Genomic DNA, 23,596 nt, shown 5'->3' on the forward strand with positions numbered 1-23,596 from the left:
ATATATATATATATATATATATATATATATATATATATATATATATATATATATATATATATATATATATATATATATATATATATATATATATATATATATATTTATACAATTATCGGGGAATATTTGACCTATTCACACTCCTTATGTCGGATCGGACCCAAACTCGCCACTTTTCGAAGCGACTTATTTTTTTATTCAAAACAGGCCTAATAATATGTCATTTGTAATGTTTTTTGGGTTCGAGAATTCAAAAAACACACTTAGATTACCGTATTTGTCAAGGCGTTCGAGTAATCTAAAATAACATGTTATTTTTCTCATTTTAGTAAAAAACAATGGCTACTGCTCCAGAAGCCATCATATTGAAAACATACGCTCACTGTTTTTGCATTTAATCTAGTGGTTTTTTGCATGAATCTGTTGGGTTTTTTTTAATTAATCTGGCGGTTTTTCTTTATCATGATAAATAGTTTTGCTTTTATTGCTTAATTTTATTCTTTCTTATATACAATTTAAGCCCGTTTTTTCTTTAATTTTTTAAATCTTTAATATTAAGAAATAAGCTACATGAGATAAATGGAGGTAACAGAAACTATAATCTACAGGAGATAAAGGTAGAATTGGGAACTCTACATTAGTTAAATCATACATGTAAAATTTTAAGATCATTCGTGAAAGACGCAATACTGCAGAGGTAAATGAAGAAAGAAAAACATATATTTCATGGTATTTAAACTTGAAATTGCAACAACGTTACAGAAATATCATTTATATTGATAAAAGTCTGATTAATCTTCATATGATAAGAAACCATGGATACAGTCTCCGTGGAATGACCCCAAATCAAAGTGTATTGTCATCAAGAGGCCGTAACATAACCATGATATAAGCATTAAATTGTTCAAACATAGTCCACAATAAAGCAATAATTGGCGTAGGGATGACCCTTACAGGAAATAATTCATGGAGTTCCATGGGTTTTCCATGGTATTCCATAGAATTCTATGAAAATCCCATGGAATTCTATGGTTTTTCCATGGAAGTCCAAATCATTTGGAAAAACCATTGTTTATATTCATAGCACCTTGGGTTTTACAAATGCGCAAGTAAAAAATTTAAAGATGCCGTTCATCGAGTTTAATCATGGAAAGTAAAATAGTTTTCATTATTAAAAGTTTGATAAGCATAAGAAAAGAAGTCTTATATATCAAACACGAATTAAATCATGAAAATCAAACTAAAATCTCTTCAAACAGAATTTGATGGGTTTGTTGATAATTTGTTCCTTTCGGCGTAATTTCTTTTGCATTATCATATGTAACACACTATAATACAAAACATAATATGTTTGCTTTACGTCCAACAGTTTGAACTTGACTAAATGATATATTCTTTATTTTTTTAAATTTGGTTGTGTTAAGCTGTCGAATTTTTTTCTGCATTTAATAAAAATATAAATTATGTTTTTTTAATCACAGTATTAATCATATTTAATATTATTCAAACTAAACATACATTATGTATGTATGTATGTATGTATGTATGTATGTATGTATGTATGTATGTATGTATGTATGTATGTATGTATGTATGTATGTATGTATGTATGTATGTATGTATGTATGTATGTATGTATGTATGTATGTATGTATGTATGTATGTATGTATGTATGTATGTATGTATGTATGTATGTATGTATGTATGTATGTATGTATGTATGTATGTATGTATGTATGTATGTATGTATGTATGTATGTATGTATGTATGTATGTATGTATGTATGTATGTATGTATGTATGTATGTATGTATGTATGTATGTATGTATGTATGTATGTATGTATGTATGTATGTATGTATGTATGTATGTATGTATGTATGTATGTATGTATGTATGTATGTATGTATGTATGTATGTATGTATGTATGTATGTATGTATGTATGTATGTATGTATGTATGTATGTATGTATGTATGTATGTATGTATGTATGTATGTATGTATGTATGTATGTATGTATGTATGTATGTATGTATGTATGTATGTATGTATGTATGTATGTATGTATGTATGTATGTATGTATGTATGTATGTATGTATGTATGTATGTATGTATGTATGTATGTATGTATGTATGTATGTATGTATGTATGTATGTATGTATGTATGTATGTATGTATGTATGTATGTATGTATGTATGTATGTATGTATGTATGTATGTATGTATGTATGTATGTATGTATGTATGTATGTATGTATGTATGTATGTATGTATGTATGTATGTATGTATGTATGTATGTATGTATGTATGTATGTATGTATGTATGTATGTATGTATGTATGTATGTATGTATGTATGTATGTATGTATGTATGTATGTATGTATGTATGTATGTATGTATGTATGTATGTATGTATGTATGTATGTATGTATGTATGTATGTATGTATGTATGTATGTATGTATGTATGTATGTATGTATGTATGTATGTATGTATGTATGTATGTATGTATGTATGTATGTATGTATGTATGTATGTATGTATGTATGTATGTATGTATGTATGTATGTATGTATGTATGTATGTATGTATGTATGTATGTATGTATGTATGTATGTATGTATGTATGTATGTATGTATGTATGTTTGTCTGTATTACAGGCAAACAGCTACACATACATACTTTTAATAGCTATAGCATTATTGTATGATAATATCATATTTTGATGCATTAAAAAAATGCATATATTTATCTTATACTATAGTATAAGATAAATATATGCATTTTTTTAATGCCTCAAAATACGATATTATCGTACAATAATGCATTATAAAATAACATTTATTTTATTTTAGCTATTGTATTATAATAGTGGATACTATATAAGGATACATAAGTATACTAGACATACTTACTATTTGTAAGTATGTCTAGTATCCTTATGTGTATCTATTATAATATGAATCAGTTTGATTTTAAAGGTAAATGTTTTATTCAATTTTAGTTCTGTTATATTGTTTTTTTGTTTTTTGGTTGCTGCGACCATTCTAGTAAGAATTTAGTTAGCAACCAGATCTATATGGGAAGTTTGTTATGTTTTTGATTTACTATTAAATAATAGAATTATTATAATATGTGAATTATGTAATAGTTTGTGAAATCTTTTTATTTTTACTTTATTATTTTATTTAAATTACTTCATTATAAGCAGAAAGGTTTGAGTGGCAATATAAATGATGCTATACATCATTTGTATCATTTATGACATTGTTGGTTTTTATATGAATTTAATATATTTTTAAATAATTTAAAAGCTGTCTAATTAAAATGATGAATTGTGTACAATTCATCATTTTAATTAAAACCGGAAAAAATATAAGCACTATCTTTGGGATACAACTTGTAATAATGTTCCAAGAACAACTGAGTGGAGAAAGAAAGTTTTTAAAGGGAAGTTATTTGATGCGCAAGATTTAACTTCACAGTCAAATGTAAACATATAAAACCAATGTTTATAAATAATACATTCTTATTTTTTATAATTATTTTTATTTGTTTATATTTAACTAATTAAAAGTGCTTGTCTAAAGTAAAAATAAATTAATTTATGCATTAACTTTTATATTTATTGGGTTTTTATTAGGACCCTTTAAATCAATTCAAAGTGTCACTTTGATTTGAGATTTGATTCTGAAAAAATGATTAGAGATTTTCAAATCTTTTTTTTTTTTTGTGAGTGTTTATAAATTTATACTTTATTATTTTATCTAAATTCTTGCATTATAAGCGGGCAGGTTTGACTGGTAATGGAAATAATATTTTACAACCTTTAGATAGTTCAGACGAAGAAGAAGTAAGCTTTTTTAATTTCCATCTATATGTAGTAATAAATTTGTTCCTGTCTTGTTCTATACAAATGTTACCAACATGCAGGCTACATTTATATATGTGCATAAATCTTTTTATTTTAACTTTATGATTTTATTTAAATTACTTTATTAAAGCAGGCAGGTTTGACTGGCAATATAAATGATGTTGTGCATCAAAAAGATAGCTTAGACGAAGAGGTAAGTTTGTTTTTTTATTACAATTTATTAGTTATACTTTATTTGTTACTGCCTTGTATATAAATGTTACTAACATGCAGGTAACATTTTTATATGTAAAAGTCTGTGCATGAATATTTTTTCATTTAACTTTATTGTTTTATTTAAATTACTACAATGTAAGCAGGAAGGTATGACTGACAATATAAATGATGTTTTACACCATGCAGATAGCTTGGATGAGGAAGAGGTATGAATCTTATAATTATTATTTATAAATTAAAATATATTCATTTCTGTTTTTTCTATATAAATGTTACCTGCATGCTGGCAACATTTATATAGAACACTCAAATGGTTGTGTGTTAATGCATAATTATAAAGTAAATTATAATAGATAATAATTATAGGTGTAATTAAATTTAAAAATAAAGAAAATTAATTAGTATATATATATTAATTTTACGATGTATTGTCTAGATTGGTGAATCAGATAATAATGATAACTATGGTGAAAACCATAATGAATATTATGGTAATTTGTTTGACAATCCTCTGTATGAAGAAAAAATGTTACCTGATTCTGCAATTGCAGTTGGCGGTGCAATTGCACTTATAATGGCCTTTGTTTTGCGGCATAGCTTGACGAAACTTGCTTTGGATGATTTGCTCAGCCTTTTGCATATTTTTATACCTAATTTATTGTTACCAAAAACTAGATATTTGTTTAATAAAATGTTTGTTGTCTGCCAAGGCAAATTGGAACAACATTTCTATTGTAATAAATGCTCTACTTGTACATATTTGGGTACCACTGTAAGTGATTTTGATGTTTGCCCAGTTTGTGAAGTTAATGTACAAAACAGTTTGAATAGAGATTTTTTTATTGTGCTGCCACTTGAACATCAGTTACATGAAATGTTAGAAAGTAGTAATTTATTTGACCTTATTCAGTATCGTTTTGATCGAAGTAAAATAATGCTGAAAACATTGAGGACATTTATGATGGATCTTCGTATAAATCTATTGCAGAATTGCAACAGACAATAAATATGTCAGTAACATGGAATTGTGATGGAGCAAGTGCTTTTAAATCATCTTCAAAAAGTATTTGGCCTTTGCAATGTGTTATTAATGAGTTGCTTTTTAATATTCGAAGGAAGCATGTGTTGTTAACTGGTTTATGGTTTGGTGCTAAGCCTAAAATAAACACTTTTTTAAAGGTGTTTGTCGAGGAATGTTCATAATTAGCAAATACTGGTTTTTTGTGGTTTAGTAAATCTCAGAATAAAAATATATTAAGCAAGGTTTATTGTTTAGTATGTTCTTGTGATTCTGCTGCAAGGTGTGTTTTGCCGAATATTAAACAATTTAATGGAAAATACGGATGTACATGGTGTTTAAATCCAGATATTGCAATTAATAACATTAATGGTGGACCTCCAAAATGTGTTTTTGATGATCGATTATATCCAAGCAGAACTTTAGATGGATTTATTGATGATGTGAGGTATCTTGTAGAAAATGGAGTTATAAGAAATGGTGTAAAGGGTGCGAGTCCATTGTTACTGATTCCTTATTTTAATATAATTAATTTGTTGTTGATTACATGCACTGTTGAGTTGCAAGACACATGAGCGTTTTGTGGCTTGAAAAGACCAATGAGCCATGGTATATTGGCAATAAAATTAGCTATATGAAAAAAATGATGCTAAAAATAAAACCACCAAGTAATATTACAAGAGCACCAAGATCTTTACATGAAAGAGCACAGTGGAAAGCCTCAGAATGGCGTAACTGGTTGTTATTTTATTCTTCATTTGTTTTACATGGTGTTCTGCCACAAGTTTATTATAATCATTTTTTGTTACTAGTGAAAAGTATTTACATATTGTCAAGTGAAAGTATTAGTCATGCAGATCTAGATCGAGCTGAAAATCAATTGCATGTGTTTGTGTCAGATTTTTGTGCTAAATATGCCATTGATTATATGACTTATAATATTCATTTGTTACAGCATATTTCTTCTACTGTTCGTGAATGGGGTCCATTATAGGGCATTTCTAACTTCATGTTTGAAAACAGCAATGGTTTTTTGTTGGACCTTTTTAAGGGTACACAAAGCGTACCACTTCAGATATGTTGTACCTTTACGCTTTATAGAAATTTGCCAACTAGAGGTGCTAAATATTTAAGTACTGTACTGGAATCTGTTTTTAAATTTTTTGATAAATGTTTATCTAGAACAAACACATCTGGAAAAGCTGTTAACACAGAAAATGTAAAATATTTTGGTGCACCAAAGTATAAGTTTTCAACCAATGCTGAAAAACATGCTTTAGAGATAATTTTGCCTAATGTAGTTCCAGATCAGTTAGCTTTTTTAAAAGAGCAGTTGGTAATGGCCAAATGGTGCATAGTCAGCAGTATGTTAGGAGTTGTAGTAGAATTAATTACTGTGTAGTTGTGCAAGATAATATACTCTGTCTTGTTAGCTCATTTGTTATTGTTAACAATGAGTGTTATGTACTCTTGATTAAACTCACTACAGGGAGATGTGCATTTCCATCTCATCATGCTATATCTAGACATATTATGACAACTACTGATTCTAACAGTAATACTTTGGTAGCCATGCTTGCTAATGAAATTCAGCAAAAGTGTTTATTTTTACCTTTAAATGTGTTTTCTGTTGTAACATCGTATGTTTGCTTCTTTCCCAATCAATGGGAAATTAACTAAATAGTTCCAAATTCTATTTGGTTTAATCTGTTTGTATAAATTTGATGCTTTCTTTATTTATTTGAATGTAATTTGTGTTTGTTTTTATTATGCATCATGTATCTTATTCTAGCTATCCTAAGTATTATATATAACTTTAAGGTTTGTTGAGTTTATAAATATGTTTTATTTAAGAAAATCATTGTTATTATTATTACAAGGTATTTTTTATAATCAATTTCTATAACCAATTTCTCTAAAATTATTTTCTTTAATTATAAAAAATTATTATTTCTTTTATAGTTAATAATATTAGAAATAAAATTGATATCATATATTTACATTCGGTATTGTTTATTTATTTTACTCAGTGTCAGGCCAGACAGGTGTTGCCTCACCCCCCCCCTTCCCCTTCAAAGTTAATTTTGAACAATTTGATAAATTGGATAATAAGGAATTTTAGAATTGGATAATTTTAATTATTTGAGGCAGGAAAAAGGTACCAAGTCTTAGTTTCTAGTTCTAGTCTTCTAAGGCTTGGTACCTTTTTCAGTGAGGCACCTCATTTATATTTATTTAAGAGCAAAATAAATAGTAATTATTACTATTACAAAATAAATAGTAGTTATTACTAAAAAACCAGTTAAAACTTATTTGACATATTACTAATATGTCAAATAAGTTGTAACTGGTTTTTTTAAGTAAAGTGCTAGTTAGTTTTTTAAAAATTGTTTTTATTTATATTTTGTGTGAATAGTGTCCCAACAATTTTTTTTTTATAGTTATTATAAAATATATTGATTCCTGACTTGAAGATGAGTTACGCTTTGGTGTTTTGGGTGAAGACCCAGCAAACTTCAATTGTGCCTTCAATTGCTGTTAGTGACAAGCGAATGCTTACTGACGATAAACGAGTCGGCAAGGTCAAATGGATGGACGAAAAAAAGAAGGTACCTTCAGAAGGATGGTCTTCACATGATGGACGTGTTCTTTCAATTGGTGGTAAAAATACTTGGTTAATATATGAGGCATTGCGAACGAAAAGGGCACACCAACCAAAATCAAGTTTTGAGTAAATCGCATTTAAAGTTTCTAGACTGAAATTTGCAAAGGGGCACACCAACCAAAATCAAGTTTTGAGTAAGCGCGCGAAATTACACTTTTTCCAACCACGTAGTAGAAGAGTTTACACCCCCTCCCCCTCTGTGGTACTTAGTGGTTTTTTTCAGACCCCTCTTTCGGACGAACGTTTTACTTGTTACAAAGTGTGTTTCTTCAGATTTTATCACGTGTAAATAACAAGGGATTTTCAATCAGAAAGAGGTCCACTGACACGTTGATCTTGTGTTATATTGTAGATGACAGACTAAAGTAAAAAATGGTTAAAGAAAACGGATTTTCTAAAATTGGTTGGTGTGCCCCTTTCGTTCGCAACGCCTCATATTATTATGGGCAATTTACTATGTTTCTTTGTAGAATCTCATTAATATTTTTCTTAGACAAGCGAATTGATTTGAGCAAAGAAGAAAATAAATATTGGGCAGAAAAAGATAATTTTGATTCAGATTATAGTAAGAGTCCTTCTTCATCAAATGAAAGTCATCATGCTTTATTCAATGAAGAGTCTGCTTCCAAGAAATTAAAAATGCATGTTTATAACTCAGAAAATAAATTAAAGCAGAAGGTTAGTATAGTTGCAATCTGGTTTTGTACATATAAATTATATATTTTATTTTAATAGCTTAGTGATAAAAGTAATTAAATGTGTAAAAAAAAAGGTTTTGAGAAACTTTGTTGTTATCAATATATCAATTTGTCTTTTTGTTTAATAATAAAAAATTTTATGATTCGTTTGTTTGTAATTTTTATGGATATTTAAATTTTAAAAACAAAAAGACAACATAAAAATATGATTAGATTTAAAATAAGTTTTCTGTCTCTTTCTCTCTCTTTCTTGTTTTTTGTGACTTTAGTACTTTTAAAACTAAGCTCCTTATATTTTTTTATATACTTGTACCAGTGCTTGAAATGACAACCTATCATCAATCAATGATCAGCTATTTTAAAGAAAATTTTTAAAAAATGCAATGGGAAATATCCTATTTTTGGTAAAAAATCACATTTAATTAGCAAGTTTTGAAAATTTATTTCGAGCGCTGTTGTACAGTTTCTGTTTGTGTACCATTGTGTATGTATCACATCTCTTGATTATGAATAGAATATACTGTCAAAAATATACTGATATATACTATATAATGATATACTATCAAAAAAATGTCAACATTAATACACTTATTACAAATGTCAAATTGTTTTCTAATTAATAATCTTAGAGGGAAGATTATGCAGCAAAATCCTTCGACAAAAGGATTTTATCAGCTATTTCAAGCTATTGTTATAATGAAAATGAAATGGAAAGCGAAAACCTGGATAAAATGCCCTGGTTTTCACAATCATAAACTGTTACAGCTATGTTAAAATCTCCAAATACTGCAAGATTACCAACATCTTCAAGTTGTTCGAAGTGCCAGCTATTGGCTTCCACTGCACAAAAATATCTTGATGTTTAACCTTTTCATTATTAGTTAACCGATTTTTTTTAATTGCTTTATAATATTTCCTCTTGTTTTACTATTTTTTATTTTATTATTGATTTAATCAAAACAAAGAAAAATAGAAATTAAATTATTGGGTAGTTTAAAAGATTGTTTAATTTAAATTATTTATTATATATAAAAATTCTACATAATCAGCTAATACTCCTCATTTTGATAAAATTGATTATCGACACTATTTGAATCATTTAAATTTGTGCAACTAATAATTTGTTAGATATATCTAAATATCAGAGTGTTTATACCCTACAGAAATTGCTGCTATGACTATACAGGCAGAAGAACATGCTTGTTTTAAAATAGAATATGAACGAATGAAACAGATAGTATGTAAATTGAATGATGGTAAGTTTAGCTTCTTTGCACTTATGACAAAAATGTTTTTAAAATGTGTTTATATATGTTTTCTCAGCTCAGTTTTGTAAAGTTTATGTATTATATAAGATATATGGAAAATGCTTATGATTTATATATATACAGCAATGGCCAAAAATTAAAGACCACTCATTTTTTTTTCAAAATTTATTTTTAACCTTAGTATAATTTTATTTTGGAAAAAGGTATCACAAAAAGAAAAACATTTTTAGAAAGAATTTTTATTGTATTTTATATTTATTATAAAAGAATTTATAATTTTTTTACAAAATAATGTTAAAAAATTAAAAAACTGACTAGTAAAAAATATAAATGGGAAAAAAAATTGGACGAAATTTCAAGACCAGTTTCAAAAATATTTCAAAAAGCAATAAAAAAATAATTTAGAAACGTGTTGTTCCTCCATTTGTTTTCAAGCACTCTTGTACTCGTTCTGGCATTGAATTCATTAAAGTTTTGATTACTTCATCAGGCACATTTTTCAAATGATGAGAGATAGAAGATTTCAAATCTTCCAAATTGTAAAGATGTTCTTTACCAAGCTTGTGATCAAGCCACGACCATAAATTCTCTATTGGATTCAAGTCTGGACTATTGGCAGGCCATGGAAGCACTTGAATTTTATTAGAATTTAACCAATCGCTAACAACATGCGCTTTATGACACGGCGCATTATCTTGCTGGAAAATAAATCCATCTTGCAACTGCCATAAATCAATGCTAGGAATAAGCGAGTTTTCCAAAATTTCGATGTACCTTTCTTTGTTGAGTCTACCATCGAATAAATGAAAAACGCTAACTCCACAGGTACTCATACAGGCCCAAATGCCTATTGAACCACTGCCTTGTTTTGTTCGTTTCAAAATGCATGATTCATCAAACTGTTCGCTTGGAAGTCTACGCAACATTACACGACCTTTTCTGTTGTCTACCTCAACATTCATTTCATCACTAAAGACCACACGGCTCCACTGATCTGTTGACTAATTTTTATGTAATTTGCACCACTCTTTCCTGGCAAATTTTTGTTTTTTATTTAAGCATGGTTTTTTTTTGCAGCACGTCATAAATAATTTAAACTGTGGAGGACCCTTCGCACAGTTCTAGGGCTTGCTTTCAGACCATTTAACAGTGTCCATTATGTAGACAAGTCTGTAGATGATGCTTGTCTGTTTTCTTTCATTAATCTCACTAACGAGCAAACATCACAGTCATTTGAAATTTTATTGTGTCCAGTCCTATGACGATCATTAATTGACCGGGTCTCTTTGTATCGTTGAATTATGTTAATAATGCAAAAGTGAGACCTTCCGAGCTTTTCTGCTATTTGTCTGATGCTAAAGCCTTCTTCTTTTAATACAAGAGCCGCGTATCTGCCTTTTTCTTCGATCTTTGCATGCATTTTTGAGATATTTTTATATCCTTATTGCAATTCAAAAAATAAATGTTTATTTGATATCGAAACTCAGGTTTCGACATTTTATTTTATAGCCAACGTAATAAGCAATTAAGACAGTTTAAAAAAAAAAAGGATTATTATTTTTAATAAGTGCAAGTTAAAGATTTGAAAGTGGTTGTTAAATTTTGTCCAATTTATTTAAAGAAGATTTATAAGTACTCATCAGTTTTTTAATAAGTTAAACGCTATTTAATTAGAATTAGATTAAAAAAATTATACCATTTTAATCCGTATGTTTTAATTAACAAGATATTAAAAAAAAATTTAATATGTCAATTAAAATCTTTTTAATTTTAATTTAAAGATTAAGAAACCAACTAAAAAATGAGTGGTCTTTAATTTTTGGCCACCGCTGAATATATGCTACATGTATTTCCTTTTTCAAATTTTGTTGTTATAGATTTACCAAAAATGTTTAGATTCATGCAATAAAGCCTAACATCGGCTCTGAGCCAATCTAGTTCAGAGTGTTTAGACAATGCGTCTCCCATTGCTTCACCCCAAATAGCAAGTTTTGCTGCACGTACAACAGCACTGAGTAGATCTATGGACAAACCATCAGCAAATCAGCAAAGTAAGAATTTTTTTTAAATTTTTCTTATTCAAGAAAATTCAAGAAAGTGTTTTTTGCCTTTTGTTATTATGAGTTAAGTGTTGATTCTATCAATTCATGTTTTGCCAAAAAAATCTATACTATAGATCAAGTGCCTATTTGCCATACTCTGAATTAAGTCCCTATTTTAAATTCCCTATCGTTGTGTTGATTAAGATGATTTTCAGTTAAAAATTAAAAATATTTTTCTTTGCTTTATCTAAATTTACTTTGCTATTAGGGTTATACTTTGTTTACCTGTACTTTTGGAAATAAATCTACTTTGTCATTAGAGTTATATTTTGTTTAACTTTACTTTTAGAAATAAATTTATAAACCTATAATTGCTTTCTTAGAGAATCAACAATTTATTGTGAATTCACCATCTCCATCAAGTGTTGTGCAGAATGTCACTGGGGTTCAACAAGTTGATGAGGTATAAATATAAATTATGGTACTGGTTTTAGTTTGAATTATTTAATTATTAATTATTTACTACTACTATTTAATAATATTATTGTTCATTATTAGAGTTCAGGCTGTTTTGTTAAAATTTAAAAATTGCTGAAAACTCTTGTAGCCTTGTCTTAACCTAACTGTTAAGGTTAGGTTATGACAAGAGTGCCATACTTAGCTGACGTCAGGTTGGCAAATTTTTTTTAGATTTAGATTTTGTGCATCCTTTTTTTAAAAGGTTAATGATTAATTGGCATTGAAAAAGATTCGGCTTTTGCATCTACATTGCTGATCTATTAAGTTTGACACTTTTTTCAAGTAGATACATCAGAAAGAAAAAACATTTGTATTTGTCAAATGTTAGTATGATCAGTATTAGATCAACATGCTTAATCGTATCTAGTTGCCATATGTGCAAATTTTGGATTTTGGTATATTTTAACCAATCAAAATTAGTTTTGCATTTTTGTTGCAAGTTTTACATATTATAACTTTTTAGTTTGATCTGGGGTTTGGTGTGAAAGTATCAAAAAAGAAGCTTTCAATGATTAGTTCGACAAGATCAATTCATCTCGCTAGCCTACTCATGGATTTGATATTCACCCAAGAGAAGGTGGCACAGAGTTCTGTAACAGGTTGTGTTGGTAACCCTTTAAAAGTAGCAAAGCCAGCATTGGATCCCTCAAAAGTTTCTGCCCTGTTGGGTAAGATTGTTTTATATTTTAAAATAACCTATTTGTAAAAAATAATTTCTGCGTCATTTTTTTAATTGGCATTGCTAAACGTTACGTTTTTATGCCATTGTACAATGCGTTACTGTATTAAAAGTTATGTTTTTTCTGTTTTGTTATGTAGCGTATGTTCACAAACAATTTTCTAGAACCGAAAACAGGTTGATAAAGCAATCAATGGCTGAAAAGCTGCAAGAAGTAGGAGGGAAATTCCAAAGCAGCAAATCAAAGGAAATATAAATGAAAATGAACCAGAGGATTTTTTGTTTTCATGAACTTCAATAATGTTTTGTGCAAAGTCAGCACATTGTTAGCTGCCAAATAAATACAAAGTAATATATTACCTTATATATTAACGTTAAATAATTTAAAGCGCTAATTAATATATTGCTTTGTAATTGGTGGATAACTATGTGCCGACAGTAACTGTTGGTATGTAAATGTACTGTTAGTATATATATTTTTTTCATTTTAATTTGTTAAAGCCTAAGGTTATTAGTTATCAGATTTATATATACTATTTTTATCAAATAAAACTAGTAAAATTTATATTTAAAAATTAATTTTTAAATGTAAAAACATTTATATGTTTAATATTTAAAAATATTAAACATGTAAATTGTTATACTTTCTTTAAAATTATTTTCTTAATCTATTTCAATTGTTTTTTCAATGTATATCACTTATGATATTATGATATTACTTCTAGTTTTTTGTTGTATTTATTTTCAGTATGCTTGTACACATGCATGTATTAAATCTTTTGGTGAAGTCAAATTTTAGTGTTTTAGATGCACTATAGCTATTACTTTTCAAAGATTTGTAGAATTCAAAAAGAATAAGATTTTATTTTGTTTATTGCTTTCGTTGCGCGATAGCGTACCATAGATTAGGAGAACTCAATAATATATTAGCGAGTTGCGTGATAAACTTTGTGCTTTAAGGTTTATATTTATATTTTTTAAAAGAACATAATATTTTAAAAAACGTTCAAAAAACAAAACATGCCATTTTACCATGGAAAAACCATGAACTTTCGATTAGAATTTAAAACACCTTTCCATAGAAAACTCATGGAATTTCCACAGAAAACCCATGGAATTTCCATGGAATTCCATGGAAACGTGTTTCAAATACCTATGGTTTTTCCATGGGTTTTTTCATGGATTTTCCATGGAAATTATCCGTACGGGGACAGCAGATATTTTTAAAGGATTCTTAAATACACTTAAAAGTATTTATGGGAGGGGGGGGGGGAAGGGAAAGAGTTTACCTTGGTGACGGGCAACGTTAACTTTCATCAGATTTTTATGATAGTTAACCCTACGATATTCGTTTTTTACCCTGATACTCAACTTTTCTAAATCCTTGTGAAGAGACGTTCTCGAAATTAAGGAATACTACAAGAGGAAAAATAGCTCCGATCGGAAATAATGGTTTATTAGAACGAATGAGGAACGGTTGTTAGCACATTATTAAATGTGATCTTTCAAACTTTGTGAGACACTGCGAACCTTTTCTTACGCAATGTGTTAAAATTATTATTATTGTTATTATTATTAATATTATTACTATTACCACTCAATTCTATTGGATTATACTATTTGTTACACTCCTAAGTTTATTTTTAACTGGAATATGTAGAATATCTTTTATTACTAATCATTTAAGCGATTCATAACACGCATTATAAAATTGATATAGATTTTAAAACCACCAGATTCCATGCAAAAAACTACCAGATTCGTGCAAAAAAAAATCCACCAGATTAAATGCAATAACCGGTACTATGAATTCAACAAACACAATAAATCAAAGAAACGATCGTGTTGCGAAATGCCTCCTTCGATGAAGTTTACAGCAAACAAGAAAAATTCATCGCTCGGCCTAAACTCTAGACTGGAGCACACATGTTGGGTTAAATGCTTCATCTGTGCACTACGAAACCAGGACAGAAAACTCTGTCTGAAGAGGCTGCCAGTAAAACTGTAGCAGACGAAATCATCGAAGATTGGATTGCGAAGAACGTTTTTCTTTTACATGTCAATAATGTTGCAAACAAATTTTGCACTAACTATCAGAGATTCATCAAACTCCGCAACAAGAAAGAAATAAAAGTCATAACAAATCGGACGAATGGTACGAAAAAGTAAATGAATTCAACGACAGCATGACAAAACACGCGTACGATATACATGCTAAAGACAAGTTATACCAAAAAAAACTGGAGCCACAACTTGGCATGACAATGACAGAAGAAGATAAACTATTCTATTGAAATAACTGTTTTCGGGTCTTTCACTTTTATTTGTCTCGACACCGAGTCTAGGAAGTGGAGCAAGCAGAAGAAACGAGTACATCGAAGATTTTCATCAGCTGAGAAAAAAACACAACAGCTTGATGATCACTAAACTGTACAAAAACTGACGTATCCTGCATCACCAGAAATTGTTGACAGCAGCCCTCCCAGTGATTCTGATCATGAAATCGAACTTCTTATAATGAATCTGGATGAATCTAATCTTTCATCTGCAGTGACAAGACAAAAATCAGATTTTCATTTACCGTCTACCTCACTGGCGGCTTCCTCTGCGCCAGATCATTGTTTATTTCCAAAATTGATAGTTCTGGTCATTGATGAAACAAAATTGATGGTTCTGGTCATTGATGAAACTGGTCGTCGCACTGTTGATAAACGGATAGTACGATGCAAAGATCAGTGCATTACGGACTACAAGAAGAACATAAATGATTTTATTAGAACCATTGCAACTACAGCGAACGTAATATATGGACAGAATTGGTCCATTGCCAGTAACCTTGAAGAATCTGATAATACCTCGAAGGCAGACAGTGACACCTCTAATCCTGATGCACTGAAGCGAAGGCATACATGCAAAGATTTGACTTACGTATTTCCCAGTCCACGATGCATTGATATGTATCTTTAAGACGCGGCGTTTCTGAACATGAGCATGGCTGCCGATCTTATACTCGATAAAGGTGATTCAGTCATCACATTAGGTCTGGTAATACAACCAAAGCAGCGACCAAAGCATCACAAAACTATAATCAATCCAAATAAACAAAAGAAAACAGTCATTACCGGCTACACCGAAAATGCTAGTCAAGCATTTTATGTGTAGCCCATAAGTTACGTACATTCAAAATGATTGGTTTCAGTTGTGAGCCGAAATCTATGCTGAAATCGGCGATATCTTGATATTTCCAATAATGGATCTTCTGGGGATAAATGACCGTAAAATCTCCGCGAATAATGAACAATCTTGGGATAGTGTGCAAACATTTTTTGAAATTGAAATTCCAGAACTCAGAAACCTGAAAGCCGAGAAAAGTCAATCAACCGCTGGTAAAGACCTTCTTATCGGTGCTATTCCGGAAGAATTAATGGAAAGGCTCAATAGACAGCTATCTGAAATGGACTTTTTCAAAAATCCGTATATCACTAGCGAAAAGTTGAAACTGGCATCTCTCACCAACCTAGAGTGTGAATCAGAATTCGCAAAATTTGACAACCAAGTCAAAATATGCGGCGGCTCCACAACCGTCACTACGTTGTCCAGAAAAAATGTAGTGGTGGCAAATGGTCTACTCAGAGATCATCCTTTACCGAGCTCGCATACAAGCACAAACTTGAAAAGGACTTTATAGCAACTGTTTAGGCCACCCAAAGACTATCTATTGTGAAAAAGGAAGAACTGAAAAGACAGAAAATTAAAAAGCTTTCAAAGTGCTGGAAGATTGTAAAAAGCTTGGAGGACCTGCGACACAGTCTAAAATTGAAATTCTACACTTATTATCTGAAAGTCAGCTCCTCAGCAAAATATTTTATTTGGGTCTTAATGTAGCTCCTGATATCAGGCAGAGAAGACATGTGAAACTGGAAAACGGACAAATCAAAATGCAGAAATTCACTCTTGATAATTTCTATAAACGTTTTTAAGTCTGTGAATGATCTTGTCGACAACATTGATTGATTACTGAAAAGTAATTATAACTGCTGAATAATTGCTCAATAATATATTCTATTCGTGATGAATATTTGTAAAAACAAACTGTGGCTAATTTATTTTGCCTCAGAACCACTGCGATTAAATTTACGGATCAATCTCTTAACTTTTGGAATGTCTTTGAATCGTAAACTGTAGTATTTTATTCTCATTAAAATAAACCATTGTTAATTCGTCAATTTTACATTGAAATTTGAATTCCTTGACCCAGAAAACCATAGAAAGGACATATCACAAGGACTAATTTTGATCAAGATTTATGTGCCTGAAAAAAATTGTCGTTATAGCAGCCATTTTAAAAAATGGCCGCGATCTAAACGATGTAATAGAGCAAAATGCTTGGTGGATTCGTGTTCAGCATGGAATTTAGCCTTAAAAAAATTAGTGATGTGCCATTGGTAAATGCTGACTTTGGCTAATAATAGTTTTAATGTATTTATTTAAGGGTATTATAATAATATTGGGGATTTAAATTACATATTTAACATGTTTCTATTCATCAGAAGTAATTTGACGTACTAGCCTATGCTATTAGTAACCAGCAACCAATCAATCGGCTTCACCATTGCTCGATTAGTCGGTCGATGGCATCGGTTGATTAATTGCTATTAGCCGATGCATCGGTATTGGCTATTATGCCAAACCAAACTGGTGCATAGCTAGACCTTATATATGCAAGTTGAATACCTAATATTAAGATATTATAGTTATATAAATACATTAAACTCTATAATACGCCTCAATCGACCTTTACCGATGGCACAGCACTAGAAAAAGTGCTCTTTCAGTAAGACTAACTTCCTCATGTGCACTCTCTTATTATAACCACTATTATTTTAATCATTTTCATTAGATGTTTATTAATTTTATTAATATTATTACTTGTAAACAACTTTGAAATGTAATCACTAACTATTTCAGAAATATATTAATTGGTTATATATTAGGGATGCATCAATGCCTACTTTTGGCAGATGCCGAATGGCACAGGCCAATGCATGAGCATCAGCCCTACTTTTGAATTTGTACTTTTTTCATTTCTTATCGTTAGGTTAAGGAGCTTCTTATGTTATTTAATTGTTCAAAAAACATTTCGAAAGGTTTTGTTGTTGCCGATAGGTCTATGGATTTTCATTAAATGAATATATATATATATATATATATATATATATATATATATATATATATATATATATATATATATATATATATATATATATATATATATATATATATATATATTAGGGATATGACTTTTTTGCAACCTACTAGGCCTGTATCGTAATTCAATGAACTTTTATGTAAAAAGAACGAATAGATGTTTCATTTTGACATATTTTGAAAAAAGGTCACCCCAAAACCAAAAAATCGAATTTTCAATAGGTACACTTTTGTACAGTAAATGAATATTAAGGTGGTTATCAGGTAAAAAAAATATTTTTTGATTGCCAACTTAATCATGTATCAAAATTAGTTTAAAAGGAACATACTTATTAATATAATTAAAATCGCTTAAAATTTTTTTTTTTTTTTATGCTGAATTAGCATAAAATGCAAAAAAATCAATGAAAAAGGAAACAACATTTTCTCAGCTTCTTTATGACATTATAAGCTAAAAATTACAACACTGCTAGATTATAGTGTAATAAACAAAAGTTTACTAGAAAAACTAAAAATATTAATTATTTTTAAAATGGCAGCTTTTTCAATATTAAACAAAATTATTGATACAAAAATCCCAGGTAAAATATAAATATATTCAAATGGAAACAAGTTTAAGATTAGTTCTAGTAAGCTATTGTAGTTCTATCTATAAAGAAACAACCCTGAAAATTTGAACTCAATTGCATATCTGGTTAAAAAGATATGAATGATTTGCTCTTCGCAGTCAGGCAAAAAAATACAATTGAGAAATCAAGCTTCAAAGTTTAAAAACAATTTATTAATTAAAAATTCCCTGAAATATAAGAGTCAACTCCCTCTTTTTCTTTTTCCTTATCATAGCCTTTCCTGATACATCTCCTTTTCCTTCTAGTCATTTTTTGTCTAGGAGTTGAATTTTTAATCGTGTTCTTTACTCTTGATACGTCCTTCTTCCACGATCCTTGGATCATAAAACTTCCAGGGGCAAGCTGCAAATGTTTAAAAATTCTTGTGAAACCTCTTAAACCATCATTGTAATTTATTACAGCTGAAGCAACACCCATATCTAGTACCTTTTTTGTAACAAAAATGTTTTTTGGGCACTTTTTCCAGATTATCTGGTTGAACGCTTCATTTGGATTTTGTGTTGCACCATCCAGGTATCTTGATAACAAATCATCCGATCGTAGTGCCAAGAATGTGTCTTTAAGAATACTTTTAATAGCAAGAGGCAAATTAATTGATGGCTTATAATTTTTGTTGTTCTGCCAATACTTGCACCAGCTTTCCTTTGTACGCGGACAAAATTGGTGTCTCTCTTCGCTGTTGCTTATATTAGAGCAATGCCACAATACAGCCAAAACAGATTTTTTCATATTGTACAAGGCTATAGTACTGTCTCCACTCCATGCTTCTAAGGTATTTTGTCTAATGCTCATGCCATAAAAGTTTTGCATTTTATTAATGATCTTATCTGTCAACCTTCCTTTCCCTGATATCATTTTGTTGTCTTCTAACTTTTTACCTTTTAAGTCACACCGCATTTGACGTAACCGGGTGCCAAGGCGTTTTTGGACATGACCAACACACTCTATCTTTACTGGGATAAGATCATCTCCGTATGGCTTTGCCTTTACAACATTCCTATAGGATTCAGTATCTCCATCTCCTATATAATGAGAATAGCGCATGTTGTACTTTGCCAATGATTCTGTAAAAAATGATAAAGCACCTGCTGACTCCATGGTACCTGATGATTGTAAGTGGTTAAGGTCACAAACATGTGTCTTCAAAAATTTTAAATAACCGCTTTTATTACTCTTACTTTGCCACAAAGCACAGCCACGGCAAAACTTTGAAAATACTTGGTAATCAACAACTTTATGGTTAGCTTTTGCAACAGCAGTGCATACACCATTTAGAGATGAATGACCGCGTTTCTGCCATGAACCGTCAATTCCAATTTGTATATCAACAATATCATTTTCAGCAACATTGGGAAAGTTTTTTTTTCTAATCTCTGTCACAGCATCCTTCATGCTATCACAAGAAGCAGCTTCATAAAATTTTAATAGGTCAGAGTTTATTTCATTATACGAGAACAAACTCATTGGTGGGGGCTTATTCAAAATAGATGCAAATGTTTTCATTGCCTCGTGACCTCGCCCAATTTCTCTATATAACAGTTCTCATATTAATTTCTTGGTCATAACAGGCCATAACAGGCCATAACAGTTCTCACATTAATTTCTTGAGATTTTACTCCTCTAGTATCTCTATCAGGCATACTAAATGCTCGTGATGAATTAAAGAAGAACGTCCATTCACAAGCTGCACATTTAATACAACATTGTATTGAAAATCCCTTTGCTTTTTCATCAAGATATTCAAGAGCAATATCCTTTGAATTGCATCCACCACAGGATCCAATGCTACAAATTAAATCTTTAAACATTGGGAAATGAAAAAAAAAGAAAAAGTCGTCGTGTTTCGTTAAAGGTTGATCAGCTTTATCTAGAGAAATGTTCAACTTTGTTGAATTAGCACTTGGCAATGTATTTATTCCATCTTTGTTTGTATATTTTGCAGGCTGTTGCAAAAAATCGCTCAATTGCTTTCTTAGTATATCTATTACCTTGAAAAACTCGTTTAACTTTGCTAAGTTTAAAACTTTTATTCTTTGCCATAATAAAACCTTTTTTAACAACTTCAAACTTTTTCCTCTCTGCTTAAGAAATAACATCAAAACATACTACTTTGCTTTATAACTCTAGTTCAAAAGTTTAGTTAATTACACAGACCCAAGAAAATAAATAATTATTTAAATCTAGTTATAAGGATAATATATCTATAAAAAAAAATTGGTTGCTATGAGGTTGCTAAGTAAAGTTTTTTTACACTTACCAACTAAAACAATTTTTTACATTTTTTTTATTAATAAACCTATATCATGTTATATATGGTTGAAAAGCCAATTAAATTTTACACAAAGTTGGCTAATAAACTAAAAAACACTTTTTTTCACAAAAATCGCTATTTTTTTACCTGATAACCACCTTAAAGGCTGAAGATGTTGTAAGAGTCATACTCCTGTTGTTATTTTATTTATTTATGCAACATGTACTGTGATATAACAAAAAACATTATGTGATATATAATTATACAAGTATTACAAAATTAACAGTATCAAAGCGTCTAGTACAACAATATACATAACTGTCTGTGTCTATAGACCTACTGTGTTTAGTACATGGGTCACATGATGCTCACGTCTCATAAAGAGTCTAGCGCTTATTACTTAGAATGAATCGAAGTTGCAGTTTGTCTTTCTTTCTGCAGGAAGCATACAGGTCTTGCATCACCTTGATTGCACGTTCAGCTATCTGATTACTTCGTGGTATGTCGATGACGGATGGCTCTTTCTTCCAGTGATTTTTGAATGACTGCAATGCCTTTTTGTAAGGCTTCAATACATCAGATAAATTCTTGAAGTCATTGTCATTGTACTTTTGACTACTAAACCAATGTTCTGCCCACTCATATGAAATGAACCTGCAAACCTTCTCCAAATTCTTTCTCGCTTCAGGCATAAGAATGAACGCCAGAATGGCGAGAATGGCTCTTGAGTTCCATCTGGCATTGCTCATATTAGGAATGTTCTGAAAGTGAATCAGAGGGAAGTTTCTTTGTTCTTCATAGAACCTAAACACTCTTGTTAAATGGTACAAAAACTTCATATCGTCTCTCCACCCTGATTTATCAAGAATTTCTACAGTTCCATTCACAAACTTATCCTTCAGTTCATCATACTTATTCAACAGTTCAGACACAAATGGGTATTCAATGTTTGGAGATTTGGTATCACCCCCAAGTTCTTCGTCCATCACCAGACGGAGAATCCTGTCTAGTACGTGATGCTGACAACCGATAAATTGTGGTATTGTGACACCCTTTAATTTAAACATACGTTGCAACTTCACAACAACTCCATTTCTCTTCCCAGTATTGACGTTTGTTGTATCAGTAATGATCATCTTAATTGAATTCCACAAATTGTATTCATCAATAAGTTTGGCAATTTTTTCACCAACAGTTTCAGCTTTGCCATCTTTTAAACGCAGTGCATCAAGTTTCACGTCAGTTCTTTCATTCTGAAGTACAACTACCTGATATTCCTTATCATCTATTCGTTTGCCGTCAAAGTGTAAGGACCACTGTTCCATTTTAAGTTGTTGTATCATTTCTTTTTTTAATTTACCTGCCTCTTTGAATATGGACTTGTAAATTGCTGATTGACTTGGAGTTGGAATATCAATACCTTGTTGTGATAATACATTGCATATTTTAGCAGCTTTCTTTGTGGAAACTCCACTTGATGTAACCATACTTACAGCAAACTTACTTTTGTAGTGCTTTCTAGTTTTTTTCTGAGTGTCCTCATCATCGTCTTTATCACCGTCGTCGTCTTCATCATCTTCACTCTTACTTTTGCAGTTTTCAGATTCAGTACCACTGTCTGTGGTAGACAGGACTTGTGATGTGGAAGGTATTGCTGTTCCAGACTGGACTTTCCTTCTCTTGGAAGGGTGAATGGTTTCTTTACTTGCCACTTGTCCTGTTGAGTACCCCACCTGTCCTTTACTTTCTTTTTGTAGGTGGTATAGACGTTTATCTTCCGAGGATAACCACTGGCCATTCACTTTCGTGATGTCAAATAATGCATTGAGAACATCATATTTTCCACGCTTGACACATTCATCATAGACCTTCAGCACCTTCATAAGCTTTGCTCTTATCACTTGATCAGACACACGTGGAAAATTCAGTTTATTGTCCCACAATTTTGTAATTTCCTTAGAAATTTGGTCTATTCGTTCTTTTCTTCCTTTAACATATGCTCCGAGAAACTGGTATCTTCCTACGATCTGCAATTGAAGTGGTATTCTGGATTTTTCATCGAGTGAATGTTCTTCTACAGCCACGCTTCCTCTTCTTCTGTGTGACTCTTGAAATCTCACCAAATTTTTAGTCCAAGTCTTCTTGTTCTTTGTTACTGTGGTATGACTTTTCTTGTGAGACATCATATAATATTGTTACGACTTTACGGATAGCTGAGCGTAAATATCCGTTTAATAAAGTCGTTTAATTAATAAAATACTTTAACTGTATAGTAACCCAATTATAGTTTGATAATCCAGTCAATGTTGATAACAGTTCGATAATCCAGTCCGTATCCTAACGATAATGCTACAACTACTTATACTTCGTACACTTACAGCGTCTTTAGTTCGCTACAGTAGTTCCTTATTAGCTCAGTTACACGCAGAGTACTTCATAGAACTATTCACATTATCAACACTGAGCTCTGACAGCAGCTCGCTTATATAATTATTTAGAGCTTCCAGAATGTTCTACTAAG

The 23,596-nt window shown here is 30.3% G+C and overlaps 1 protein-coding gene and 1 long non-coding RNA gene across 2 annotated transcripts; both read left to right on the forward strand.

Moving 5' to 3' along the window:
* The first annotated feature begins 7,561 nt into the window (after window positions 1–7,561).
* Window positions 7,562–8,329, forward strand: LOC136084217 (uncharacterized). Its single transcript, XR_010640399.1, has 2 exons — window positions 7,562–7,777; window positions 8,275–8,329. It is a non-coding gene; the product is annotated as an uncharacterized LOC136084217 (long non-coding RNA).
* Window positions 8,330–9,519: 1,190 nt separating this feature from the next.
* On the forward strand, window positions 9,520–13,243 carry LOC136083095 (uncharacterized). Its single transcript, XM_065802503.1, has 5 exons — window positions 9,520–9,735; window positions 11,625–11,798; window positions 12,173–12,252; window positions 12,772–12,976; window positions 13,128–13,243. The coding sequence occupies exons 2-5, from the start codon at window positions 11,771–11,773 to the stop codon at window positions 13,241–13,243; spliced, it is 429 nt and encodes a 142-aa protein (XP_065658575.1). The 5' UTR covers window positions 9,520–9,735; window positions 11,625–11,770.
* The last annotated feature ends 10,353 nt before the right edge of the window (window positions 13,244–23,596 follow it).

Source organism: Hydra vulgaris, chromosome 08, assembly GCF_038396675.1.
Source record: "Hydra vulgaris chromosome 08, alternate assembly HydraT2T_AEP".
NCBI lineage: Eukaryota > Metazoa > Cnidaria > Hydrozoa > Anthoathecata > Hydridae > Hydra > Hydra vulgaris.

Coding starts and splice junctions, on each gene's coding strand:
- LOC136083095 (XM_065802503.1), top strand. CDS start 11,771: ATGGACAAACCATCAGCAAATCAGCAAA. Junction 12,253..12,771: donor GGGTTCAACAAGTTGATGAG/GTATAAATATAA, acceptor ATAACTTTTTAG/TTTGATCTGGGGTTTGGTGT. Junction 12,977..13,127: donor AAAAGTTTCTGCCCTGTTGG/GTAAGATTGTTT, acceptor TTTGTTATGTAG/CGTATGTTCACAAACAATTT.